General features: G+C 34.4%; 2 protein-coding genes across 6 annotated transcripts in view; one reads left to right on the forward strand and one right to left on the reverse strand.

Moving 5' to 3' along the window:
* The first annotated feature begins 776 nt into the window (after positions 1 to 776).
* On the forward strand, positions 777 to 6,038 carry LOC107045125 (apical junction molecule). The gene is made up of 6 exons (XM_015267261.1): positions 777 to 868; positions 2,108 to 2,327; positions 2,415 to 3,074; positions 4,105 to 4,338; positions 5,118 to 5,333; positions 5,744 to 6,038. The coding sequence occupies exons 1-6, from the start codon at positions 777 to 779 to the stop codon at positions 5,981 to 5,983; spliced, it is 1,662 nt and encodes a 553-aa protein (XP_015122747.1). The 3' UTR covers positions 5,984 to 6,038.
* Positions 6,039 to 6,120: 82 nt separating this feature from the next.
* LOC107045149 (CREB-regulated transcription coactivator 1) overlaps positions 6,121 to 14,034 on the reverse strand; it is a 44,594-nt gene continuing 36,680 nt past the window's right edge. For all 5 annotated transcript variants that reach the window (XM_029126597.1, XM_029126596.1, XM_029126595.1 and 2 more), the window contains 3 exons: positions 13,597 to 13,671; positions 13,338 to 13,488; positions 6,121 to 12,407 (listed from right to left, as the gene is read on the reverse strand). In XM_029126597.1, the coding sequence (XP_028982430.1) occupies positions 12,190 to 12,407; positions 13,338 to 13,488; positions 13,597 to 13,671 (444 nt within the window). In that variant the 3' untranslated portion in view covers positions 6,121 to 12,189. The remainder of the gene's footprint in view (positions 12,408 to 13,337; positions 13,489 to 13,596; positions 13,672 to 14,034) is intronic.

Consider the following 14,034-nt stretch of genomic DNA (forward strand, 5'->3'; position numbering starts at 1 on the left):
GTATTAAACTGCCTGGGGTAGTATAGAAGCACGAAAATATCAATAGAGTTATAGTTTAAAGATATGCAAGTGAAAAAGTCCCTGCGGTGAAATTACATTTTTTACTTTTTCAGTGCAAAAGGCGATACAGCTTTGTTGTCTGAAAATCATAAAGTTGAGTTGAATTTAACTCTCCGTTGGTCGCGCTATGAGCGCCGCGCCTCACTTTTTCCGATTTTTCAATTGGTGTTCAATTCATCGGAATAATTGAGTGAGATCCAGGTGTGACGAAAGGTCATGGGACTGTTCACATGCAGGTGAATATCTCTCCGTCCACGTTGACCTTTTTAAAATTGGCTGTGCTGAATGTTTAAGTCATCCAATCGTTAATGCAAGGATATCGAAAGACACTTGGGAGGAGAATTCTCAATCCTCGAATATGTATACTGGCTTATTATACGTATTGAAGAGGCGAAATGTACAAAAATGGTTCAAGTCCTTGTGAAATCATCGAGCTTATTAGAAACTAAAATTTGTAGTTAGTATTTTAAACAATGAGATGCTATTGAAGAAATAATAAATTTTATTTTCTGTAACACAGTGCCTGCGTTATTGTTGAGTGAGGATCTTGAAGTCTGTTCTGTTCAAGAAGAAAATAACTTTTCGATGTGATTTTCTGTTGTTTTAACCTGATTTTTAATCCACAAAATATGGAAATCATTTTACCTGTCAATTTCCCGTAAATTTGATAAAATCATTAATGAAAAAATGAAATACTTTCTGATGATGTCGACACGATGAGAAGACTCGGAATTTCTCTGGGGTCATTTATTCTCATTGCGATTACTGTAGGCACTATCGTTGATTGCAGCACTGGCGCAGATTCCAGGTAATTAGAATTAATTATCCGGTGAAGTGGTGACAAGTCGGTGAATTTGGGAAATGTAACAAGTTGATTTTGAACATTTCAGTAATTTTGCCATCATGTCCTTCAATATTTGTCCGTAAACCTACTTGTTTTTTAGATAAATTCAAAATTTTAAAAATGATATTATGTTGAATGAATAATAGGGAAAATGTAACATTTCGATTTGACGTCAGAGTGAATATTTCATTACATCGGAGTGATTTCAAGGAGAAATAGGGAGGGACAGTACTTATTGAAAATTTGTTCAGCTACGAAAATATCTCGTGATATTTTTACCGAGAACTACTTGTTTTCACATATCGCGCACGAAAAAAATTAATCAAATACATTAAAAAGGAAAGAAGTGTTGATATATTTTTTATATATTCATTTTTTTCAGCTACGAAAATGTCTCCTGATATTTTTACCGAGAACCACGTGTTCCCACATATTACGCACGAAAAAAAATAGAAAAACCTAGTGAATTTTCTAGACAATTCTATTGGATTTCTGTTGAAGTTTCTATTAGTTTTTGGCCGATTGTATTGAAATATTCAATACAAAATATTCTGTAGGGAAAGTCAGTGGATTTCGATTTTCCAATACAACTTGAGATATTTCTGTAGAATTCCCTCGGCTCAAATTTTCCAAGTCTTTTTGTTTCATTTTCGTGATGAAAAGAAAAGAAAAATAGAATGACAAAAACTTAGAAAATCTGAGTCGAGCAAATTCTATAGAAAATATCTCATTAGAGTAAGTTGCGTAGAAAAATTGAATTTTATTGACTTTTTCCCTAGAATATTTTCTATTGATCATTGCAATAGAATCGGCCAAAAACGAAAAGAAAGTTCAATAGAAATCCGATAAAATTATCTAGCGAATTCGCTACGATTTTCTATTAATTTTTTTCGTATGTGTTGCCTAGGTTTTAAAGAACCTTGAAAAGAAAAGTGGAAAACAAAAGAATCATCATCTACTGACTTTTTCCTATCTAATGTACATATTTAAAAAAGACCCAGCAATATTACATAATTTCCATAAAATCTGTTAAAAAAACATTCTTCACAGAATTTCCCTAGAATTTCAACAAAAATCATATTCTTATAAAAAAAACAATACGATTTCTTAGCGAATGCGGTAGGTGTTCCTTTGAATTTTTCCATACGTATTCCCCCTCGAACTCTCCTCCAACTAAAAATTGACTTTTCGTTATCGTTCGAGGTCGAAAGAAACTCCCCAAGAATCCGACAATAATCCCAGCCCCTCAGACACCATAATACTCCGTAAAAAACGACTAATAAAATACGAGGACCTTCCCCTGAGCATTCGGAAACGCCTAGCAAAAAATTTAGAAACAATATCAGATTATGAGGACGATCTAGACGACGAGGACTCCGAGAACTTCCAAAGTATAGGCAGACACAACCGAGGATCTCCGGACGCTGATAATGACTTTGATGACCACAGCTTGGACAAGCGTGCAGCCATGATCAACGGAGAAGAAACAAATAGGCAACAGGTCGAAGAGATCAATGTGAAAAATACAGTCCCAAAAAAGTCTCGTGTGAAGCGAGATAAAAGCCTCCAAGAGGCCCTCCGAAAGAAAGTAAATTTGGAGCTAGCGAAGTCCCAGCTTGAAAGAGTAGAGAAGAAGGTGGAGAATGAGATTAGAAGCTTGAAGAAGCGATCGAAATCCTCGAGAGACACTTCACAGATAGAGAGAGACTCGAAGAAACGTCAAATAATTACTCCGAACATTTCGTCTCACCCGCGTCTCCTGAAAATTGAAGTGGACACTTTCGAAATCGGTCGAGAGTCGCCGAAAGACACTTCTGGAAGTACTGACAGATTTGAAAAATCTGGAATAGACGCCGCACCATCACAAAGTAAAATCGAGCTTCAGAAAGAAGTCAGAAGAGAAGTGTCTCTCTCTGAGAATGAAAGCGAAGCTGAAAGCAAGGATAAAGTTGATTCGAAGGAACTTGAAGATCAACTGCAGAGGAGAATTGAAGCTGTGAAGGAGAAGGTCAAACGGGAGAGCGAGGAAAATTCAAAGGTTAAAGAGATCGAGGCGAATAACGCCAAGTATGATGAATTAATGAGATTGGAGGAGAAGGTGGAGGACGAGGTGAATGACAGTGAGAGGGAGAAACGACTGGAGGAGGATCTCCCTGAGGAGTCTGATAGCGTTAAGGTATTTATGGCGGGCGGGCATGTAGGAGGTGAGACGGAGGGGAATCTAGTGTTCTCTCGCAGAAAACCAATCGCTGAACAAGAAAAAAGATATTTCAATTACAAATTTTCAATCTATGTCGACCATTTTTGTGTTGGAAATCGGCATTTTTCATTTTTACTAGGAAATCGTTGTGGAAACGATAACTGAAAATTCAAGGTAGGAAGTTGAAATTTGATAGGATTGTAGCTCTTATGACATTACAGGATGAAATTGTATAGCTCTGACAGAATCAGAGGTCGGTGTGGTTTATTCCCCTTACCAATATGAATAGCTTTTTGAGTAGTTATCATCTGCCAAATTGTACGGATCCATTCGGAAGCTTATTACCAATGGAATTGGTAGAAAAAAAGTAAATGTCACATGGCTTCTGCCAAAAAGGAAAACTTCGCAAAAAATTCGTGAATGAAAAATCCATAAAAATTTATATTTCTACTTTCAACCATATGGAACACATCAACATCTTTCTTCGGTCTAGACTTACACCAATGAATTATTAAAATCTTCTGAAAACTCGACTTGCTGGAAATCTCCATGTTTAACCTCAAAATTTCATAATTTTGTACTTTTTCAAATCGAGTTTTTGGACTATCTGACAATTATTTCGATTCCATACCACCATTTCCTATTCATTGAAAGTTCAAAATTACTTGTGAACGTGGAAGAAATTTTTTTTGTTCAACTTTTTCTCGAAATTGTAAAAGACACGGCGCGGGGATTCCCTTAACGTACGACCAACTACGCTCGGTGAAGAGCTGCGTCCGCTTAAGGGTTAATATTTTTTATTCCAAATTCCCATAAGAGCTCGCGTTAATATGCATTTTTAAGAAAAATTTCTGTGTTTCACCTATTCTCTTAGGCTATGTGGGATTTTCCACAAGGATTTTGAAAAAAGTAAAGAATGTATGAAAACAAGTCATCAATTTCTTGACTTTTTTTCGACCTTCCCTGACTACTCCATAATCACCTTACTGGGATTGATCAGGATGACGCAGACGTCGCTGAGGAAGCTGACAGCCCCCATGTGAGCATTCGGAAGAGATCAGCAGCTGCGTATGATGATCTCGACGATAACAACGAGATTGAAGAGGAGATCAAATTAAGAAGAAAGGGGAATCCCAAAACTCGAAAGTTCCGGAAATCTGTGATACCAGCGCCGAAGTACATCAGCCACGGTGACAGTGGAATCGATTCAGATCTGGAGATTGAGAAGTCAGAGGTAAAATGATGAAGGTAAATGTTCCAGATGCAGATTTTATCCGACAGTTGGATATTGGATATCTCAACACTCTGAAAAATGAAAAAGTTGGGGAATAATTAGAGATGTGAGTGACAAAAATGACCGTCATTGACCACCGTCATTATCGGTTTATTCAGGATAATAAATGATAATAATTCTATTCTATTTTTTTTTTATTCAGCGTCAAAACTTATCGATTTATACAGCTAAATTCAATTCTATTGAAAAATTTTCCGATCGAATGTTAAAAAAAATGACTCAAAAAACGACCGATATAAAAATGACGGTTAATCTGCAATTATACACAGCAAAAACGAATATCTGAATTTCATACACCTTTTGTAGAAATTTTTCAGACACTAAAAAACGTCTGAATGACATGAAAATTTATTTGAATTTCAAACATGAATTAAGATATTTAGGCACCTGTTCGTTTGAAACTCAGACAAATTTTCATTTTATTCAAACATTTTTTAATCTCCGAAAAATGTTTAAAAAAGGTGTGTGAAATTCGTTTTTGAACACTCGTTTTTGCTGTGTATTTCTGATCATTTTAGCTCGTGTCTGACGCAGTGACGTAACTGTGACGGTCATTTTGCATACAAAATTCGGTCAAGGTCAGAAACCGGTCATTCACCCCTGACCTGACCGAAAGAGAAAATGACGATCATTCCACATCTCTAGTGATGATCGATGTTGAGATGAGACGAGCTACTGGAACATTTACCTGATTATTCTTGGAGACGATACGACGTTAGAGCCAGGCGAATCGATTTGTTCGTAGGTCCAAGGGATTGAGTGAGGGTAAACGAAGATTAAAGCATTCCAAGTTTAGCGGGATTGAGGATGGACGTGAAAGTTTTTTGTTTCCTGGGCGATTGTACTCGAGACAGCGGAGGGAGATGAATTCCCGGGGGAGACGGCTGGGGTCTTACAAGAGGAAGCGAGGGGGGAGACCCAGACACAAGCATCGGGTAATATTTCAAGTTAATCATTTATAAAGCCGGGATGAGGGATTGGGTAAGCCTGGGGATTTGAAGAATTAATCATTGAGGGGGGGACTTTCATAAGTTGTTTTATTGGTTTTTTATTCCAACGTCGTGACTCCAAAATAAAATAAATTCAGCTCAATAACAAATTTTATCTCAAATTGTCTTTAAAAAAAACTATTGAATTTGCCTGAGGTTAAATTTCAGGAAGGATTCCTACTAATTCGAAATTAATGACAGAAAATCGTATTTGCACTTTTTTGTTTCAATTAATCCATTCGGAAGCAAATTGCAATTTTTTGGCAGAAAAACTATACTTGATTTAGACCTGTGCAATGGGCCACTTGTTCCATTTAGCACGCGATATTATCTCGTTTGATGGATTGATTATTCAGAGGCAGAGTGGAGGCCTGGGTGGAGGTGAAGTCAAGGGAAGATGGGAGAGGGCTGCTGACGAGCCTCTGGACGAGGTGCAGGCGGACTCCGTGGCTGATCCAAACTCCATGATAGACCTTGCCAATGCTCAGGATTTGGGCTCACAGCTCGCTCCAGAGTACCAAGAGGCCTTCGGAGGTCTTCCCAACGAGCCCAGGGCTGCCTTGGCACGATACAAGAGGATCAAAAGGGCATCTTAATCGAACGAACACAAAATATTGAGATAATTATTAATGTAATTAGGGTAATCACATGACTTTCACTGCTGAATACCTAGAGCTTAATCATTAAAACCCTCGGGAAGGGATCAGGTTCCAAAGAATGAATAAATAAATAGTTCTTTTGATATTTAACGACAATTTAATAGAGCCTGATTATTTACAAAATTTTCTAAAAAACATTGGATTTTTATTCTCTTCCCCTTCTAACTTCTCCTTAAACTCTAAAAAATGTCCGATTAACTATTCATTAAACTTTTCATTATGCGGTAGAACGATTTGTTTTTCTTCTCTTAGAAAAAAAGAGGATAAAAATTATGACAATTGGATGAAAACAAAGCGGATAAAGAGTTTCCATTCTGGTGTCCTATTTTTTGTCTTTGTTCAATTTATTATTCAATTTATTCATTTTTCATCGCTCTCAGTTTACTCTATTTCCCTTTAACATTTAGTGTGCTGTTTCTCTCTCATCCATGGCACAGTAGAACGACCATTCACATTGCACATACCCATTTTCATTTTATTTCTCTATCGATTTTAATGAGATATACATGAAGGTTATTCACCTTTTTCCCAATTATTATTCTCTCATTTGACACTATCACTTCTCTCATATTTTTCTCAATATTTTCTCAGTAATTTGTGCGCATTTACAATTGTCGTACTTTAATATTATTCATTTTTAAACTCGCTTCTCGTCATTCTCCCCCAATTCGAGCGTTACAGTTAGTCTAATAAATGTATAAACTATTATATTACACAATGCGTGAGAGGAATATTATTTACAACGTTTTTATCTTCTTGTTTATTCATTTAATTTGTATTTTTGTATTAGTTTTTTCACTTGTATAAAGGGTGGAGGAGGGGGGAATTGAAAAGAGACGGATAATTATTAGAGAGCTATTATCGAGATGGATATACACTTTTCCATTTACCATTCGTTACCGAAATTTCACGAAAAATTTCCATCGATACAGCAAGTCCGTTTGTTTCATTTCTCAATTAATTATTTTCATTTTTATCTTTTGTTTTTATTATAGAGAACATGCTCTGGCCAATGAAAAAAATTCGAGATTATTATCGCTTGAATTATTGAATGCTCGTTTTTAATTATTAAAATCTAATGACGTCAACATTGAATATCAGAATGTAAGAAAAATTTGAAAAAGTCACCTCTCATTTTCTCTCATTACTGCGAATTCTTTAAATATATTTTTATTATTCTCATTGATACAAGATTACTTGGATTCGCGCGTGAACGACATTGGAATTTTATTTATTAAATTTATTGAATTGAATTATTAATTTTTCAGTTATCGTCATCAAGGCTTTATTTAAAATGACTTTAATGTGATTTCACCATGCATTTTTTTAGTGGACAAATTGGGAAGAAAAATTGTTTAGTACTTGGATTTTTTTCTTCTACGTTTCTTCCGCATCTTTTTGGTTCGTCATTTTATGCTGTTTGACTATGAAAATCGATGTCTGGTTAAATGTTATTCATTCATGATCATTCGGGACATAATTTTCAGCGATTATCCTTCATTAAGAGGATTTCTCTGGATTCATCTAAAAATTCTGACTGTTTCATTCACACGTAACGTTGACTATTTACAAATAATTACAATAATTTCCTGTCTCCCTGTTCCCGCACTCTCTATTCATAAAATGATGAAACAAATAACAGATAATAAAGACTTTTTCTTTTCCTCATTTCATTCTCATGATCTCCACGTCCTTTTTACCCTCATTATTCACTCTAATTTGTCTTCTTCATTGTAAAAACAATAATTCTTCAACAACATTATTTCTGGCCATTCCGTGGCATGAGGAGATAAGTGAAAAAATTCGTAAAAAATTCATTATTCCGAATGGATTTATGAAAATAAAGAATAAATTGAGTAAATACAGTTACCTTTATCTCCTGATTCCACTTTGAACAAAATTCATTGCAAAAAAGGCAATAAAGACTAGTGTTTCGGTTCATTAGCATCACACATTCTAGCTCCCACTTCGAATCTCATTCTTATGTGCCTGGTCAAGACGGTATTCGGTCTAAATACTACACCAAAATATTACGGTGAATAATATAACGATCAAAATTGTTACCGGATATAATTATTATTGGGTTTTTTCATTATAAGAATATTACTAATAATATTATTATTAATGATGATAATATTATTAATGAATTTGATTAAAGTGCAAGACAACTTTTTTTATTTAAAACAGGTGATAGTTTCGGGGAGAAAATTACAAACAAACAAATTACAAAATTCTGTGGATTTTTCCCCGAAACTTACACATGTTTTGAATAAAAAAAGTTCACTTGTACTTTTTTGATAAAATTGATATTTATCGAATATCAATTTAATTTCAATGACAACAATTTTTTAACTTTTTTAATAACATTTCAAGGCGTGCTTGGAACACATATTCTACATCATATTAAATTTTCATCGAAATAAAAAAAAACAGACTGAAATAGTACGGAATGCCTCAAAGTTCACTAATACACTGACGGACTCTTAATTCCCCGATTCTCCTCATACGTAGATGATTGTAGACGTTCATCGTTCAATGAGTTAATAATATTTTATTTCATAATAATTCTGCCCTCAATATTTTGTCTGTTAAGATTATTGCATAATATTTTCTACCGTTATATAACGGTTGCGTAATATTTAGACCCGTAATCAGTCAAGACTCCTCCCTTTACCTCATCCTCCAATTGTTTAAGTACTAAACACTTGTGCTGGCTGAACAAAAATTCAAATGTAAGTGAATAAAATACCACATTACCTCCCAATCCCTCCTAAATTCGCAGACCTCTTTGTTTTTGGCACCACTTCCAAACACTGAGAATTCAATTAAAACAACTGGAAACTTCTCCTCTCCCAGAACTATTACCATTTTTCCTCAATTTTCCCTCTTGTCTTTCAGTTTTAGTCTTTCAATTGTCAACTGCTCTCAGCAGAATTCACAATGAGATTAAGGGAAGAGAAAAATGAATCAACTGACTTCACAAATCAAACGAATTATCCAATTGAACTCCCGAATTAATCTCTCAACAGGCAAATTCATCCACGCACTTACACTTGTATCAAATTTCCTTAACGATAGATCATGAAATTTCATAATTTTTCTTTTCCCCCATTTGAATTATATTCCAAGATATTACGAGATTTTGTAGATAAAAACATTCTTTTCTTCGTAAAATCCACTCTGGCCTTTTTCTTCCAAAAGGACTCATTCAACTCACCGACAATTATTTCATTAACAACTATTCAAATGTGTATAAAGTACAGTATTACTTTCAAAAAATCAATTGACAATCGCGGAGGGTACAGGCGAGAGCATCAATACGTGCCACAAATTTATATTAATTATGATTCAATTTTTCTTTGTTATTTTGCCTCATTGTTCCCCATGACCTTTATCATTCCATTGAAGTCTCTAATCTTCCTCATTCCATAATTATCCCCATAAATTCACAGCGAATTTTTACAAAAGCTTGTGGGTTCAACAAACATCACACAAGAGAAAATTAATTATTGATTTTGTAACGAAAAAAATTGAAATTAAATTATCGAATCGTCTCGATGGTTTTCCCCTGCTCTTTCAGTCAGGTAAGTACAAAACAAAGAAGATTACCTAATGAAAAGCTGATTAGCAATTTCATCTCTATGGGTCCCAATTTTCTAAATGAGTCTACCTTGACTCTCCACTGATATTCTCGTTATAAACTCTCTCATTAACGTCAGCTGTTAAAATTGTAAGAAGATTGAAATGATATGCAGATAACAACAAGTAATTATCACAGCGTGCCGAAGGCCTGTATCATCGCTACTCAATGGAATGGGTCCAAAATGAAAAAAAACGTGACGTAATTGTTTAATCCTCCTATCTCATCTCCTCATTTCACTGAACGAAAGAATCAACTCGTCAATTTCGTAATTAAAAAACAATTGCAATTTTAAATAACAATGAAATATATTGTCCACAGAGTATTTAAAGGAACAACTGAAATATCTCAGACGCAAAAGAACCAGATTTCTGTGTGATACATTAACGAGTAGAGTACAAAGGGAAAGTAAAAGAAAGAAAAATAATTTTTCAAAAAGTATTGACTATGAAACGTGTTCCTTCGGGCGCAAATTCAATGGTCGAATGAATTCATCTTATGTTTCTCTCAACATCAGTCCTTTTCCTTCAAACGGTTATATATATTTAACTTGTCTCTGTATATCTATACACTCGAATGCCTCGAGGCGAATCACGATATATAAATCTCTTCCTTTTCGATAAAAAAAAGCCGACGATCACAAAACAATATATGAAACAGAGGAAAAATGTAAAATTTGAGAAAAGAAAATCTTTATCTACAGTTTCCAGTCACTTATTCATACCTATGAGAAAGTTGAGTTTAATGGATTAATTAAATGTTTTGACTCTCAATGTTTTCCCTTACACTTTGTCATTCACTATTTCTTTACTCTTATTAATTTCACTCTTTTGTGCATTTATAGAGATCATATTATGATACAATGTACAAAGTAGTATAAAATAAAAAAGAATTGATAAATTTTCTTAAAACGACGATGAAATTTCAATGATTCTAAACAATTGAATCGTTAACTAATCAAATAACTAGTTTTAGAGTTGAAAAATTTTCCAACGGAGGCACAAAAAAATACACGAATTGATTATTTCTGTGATTGAATTGAATGAGGAGTGGAGTTTAGAGATCCTTCTGACTAATACATCATGGTACTACATATTTACAGATGTATGGGCATTAAGCTAAATAATATAGTTATAATTTACGGAATTTAGCTGTGACTCTCACATGGAAACTTTATTTTAACTTCATTTTCAAGGTGAAAACAAGGCTTGAATGTTTGTAAATTATTATTTTTACGTTTCAAACGAATAAAGTTTGAATTTTTTAAATTTCATGAAATTTATGTTTAATTAATTCATTAAAAAAAATATCATCAATAAACTCAGATATTGAGTTATGATAAAACGATTAGTCAACACAATTTTTAATTAAGTTTATCAACTTTTAATTGACATTTCAGTTTGCGAATTCTGCAACTAAACTGTTTCAAGGAAGTTTGAATTAATTAAATGCTAATCAGTACCATTTAAATTATATTTTGCAACACAGTCCTTTTGTAAACATTGTTTTCTCATGAATAAATAATGGAATTTGTTTAACTAACGGATGATTATTGACTTTTAGGTGTCGATAAATTTCTTCATTTTTATACGTTTAATGTAAAAAAATTGATTTCAATCGTTATCTACAACCAAAATTGTTTTATAAGGGGCTGGTTTAAGGATAAACCTAAAATTTTATCGTATCTCGAGCTTTTGTTTGCCAAAGTTGACCGAAATTCGGAGGCTTCATAATCCCTTCTACCACGTGAAAAAATTTCACACAATATTTTTAATATTTGGTAAATAATACCAAAATATTTATGTAACATGAAAAAATTGTTTACAAAATTTCAAGCTTTTCTCTACTCTTTTATAAAAAAAATCACGTTAAATTTCAAATTATGAAACGGTTACTGAATTGAGAAAAAACAATTCCAAATCAAATTCCAATCGAATTCCTTGACAATTCATTCATTTATAACAATTTGTAATTTTCGAAAGTATTGAAGTACTTCAATGCCCAAACACCCTAAAATATCATTAAACCTTCTCTGTAAGTCAAAATTATTGAGCAATTGAAAAGCGACAGTTGAAATAAATCAGTCTGCTGCACGTCCCCCTATAAAATAATATAAATCCCCCGAACCTTCGAAAAGACCAGTTGGTACCCAATTCTGTTGACTGCCCCACCAGTAGATATATCCAGAAACAAATCAGACCATAAATAACTCAATCTCCCCATAGAAATCAATCACAGAAATTTGTCAAAAATAGACTGAATAGATTTACTCGATGCATTATCGAATAACGTCAATCAAATTGTACTCGTTTCAAATTAAAATCCCACGACACCAGGATAAAATAACAATTACTCCTAGGGGAGAAAAACATGGAGGGGGTGAATTGAACCCACATATGAGTCGACGATAATTTCAATTATCTCATAAACGTTATTTCATGCTTCTGGAATTGGAAAAATGCTTTGCAAATGATTATCTCTCTAGCTAAATAAAAATAATTATTTAAAGACGATCTAGCCTAAAGTGATCTTCGGCATTGGCGTCTGATATCACCATATCAGGATCGGTGAGCATCTGTAGACCGTCCAGGTCAATGGGGCCGAGACCCTGTCTTAGAGCGTCGTCCGATGTAAATAAGTCCGGATCAAACTCACCCGACATCGATGAGCCCAAGTCCTTGGCAAACTCTGGGCTCGTTAGGTCATCTGTTCCCGAAAAATCTGCGAACATAATTTGTGAATTTAATTGTTTCGTTCAATAGTCTCTATTTTAGTAGCTGAATTTTTAATAAAAAAATCCTATTAAGTTTATTTGGATCAAGGATACATGTTTATATTTAAAACACTATTCATTGGGTTTGAATAAAACGACAAATAAAAATCAAGTTGAAGGTTGAGTCCAAGTTTTATTGCCTTCTATTCGAAAAAACCCATTTGTTCGATTAAAATAATGTTTATTTAATTTGAATAAACTATCTAATGGGACCCGATGCACAATCGGAAGGTCCCGGGTTCAAACTCCGGTCTGGACTAGCCATTTTTCTTCAGTAAAAATTTTCTGGTTATTCATATTGAGAATAATCCCAGTTCCCCTCATCCAAATCTCATGGAATCATCTCCTATAACGTTATAAAGATGTGGAACACTATATAAATTCCCTTCTTTAACCCTAGATTGGTCACCCGATGAGAAAAACTCCGCCGCGCGTCGTTTTCTTTAATTACAATTGACTGGCTAACTGGAAAAATTCAAAAAAAAAATTAATTTCTCAATTGAAGTGTCTAAAAAATTATAGTAGTTTTTAGAACAACATATTTCCCAAAATTCCTAAAGAAAACAAATTATTTCGGACGGATGAATTATTTTTTCCCATGTTAAATGAAATTCTCGTGACGCGAAGTTGCCGGAAACTCGCTAAACGCGCCCGGGCACTGTAGAGTAAATTCGGCAACGCTAGAATCTAATACTGCGGGGAATCCCAGCGGAGGTGACCAAGTCGCAGTGTCGCGTTTGATGACCAGACTAGGGTTAATGTGGACACGTCTAGGTTGTTATTCTGTGCGGGTGTGTCGACGTGTCGATGTGTTTTATAAATGGCTCCATGTTTAATATTTATTATTATATTATTTTAAGTTTAATATTATTATTTACCTGTCAGTATAATAGTAGGTGTATTCGGTGTCTGAGGCGTCAGCTGTTGCGTCGTAGTTGGTGTCCTCGGTTGATATGCCATCTGAGGACTCGTACTGTAGTATCCCCCGTCGCTGCTACTCAATTCCCCTCCCACATTAATCATATCATTCTGTTGGAATAACAAAGAATCATGAAAAAATCATAAATAGCCCCAGGCAACAATTAATTTATTATTCAAATCCTTTGGTAGATGGGGTAAATTGTAGGATGGACTCACCTGACTGTAGCTTGACGTGTCGTTCGTCGAGCCAATGTACGAACTAATGCTGTTGGGATCCACCGTTGAGTCCATCTAGTGCAAACATAAAACATAATTCTCTTTTAATTATTCTGGCATGATACCGTTCGCGTTTTTTTTTCTGTTGTTCGACGCTGAAAGCATTTTAGTGGGCTTTTTACGGACTGGAGCAGCCATCGATCGCCTACCGTGTTCGGTAGCCTGTCTCCCAGCATTTTTGCCATTTTCGCGAGAGAAAATGCTCCGGTATTTTTTATTCGTAGTTTCATGTTTTTATCAAGTTTCTACTCTTAATTAATATATGGAATTTCGGGGGTAAAATGTCATTCGTTATTGTGCGAATTCGTGGAGAGGACAATATGCATTTTTTGTTTTTATTATGGGAAGAATATTTGTTTGGGAAAATCATCCAGGGAG

Source organism: Diachasma alloeum, unplaced genomic scaffold (genome assembly GCF_001412515.2).
Source record: "Diachasma alloeum isolate Michigan unplaced genomic scaffold, Dall2.0 Dall_scaffold_00879, whole genome shotgun sequence".
NCBI lineage: Eukaryota > Metazoa > Arthropoda > Insecta > Hymenoptera > Braconidae > Diachasma > Diachasma alloeum.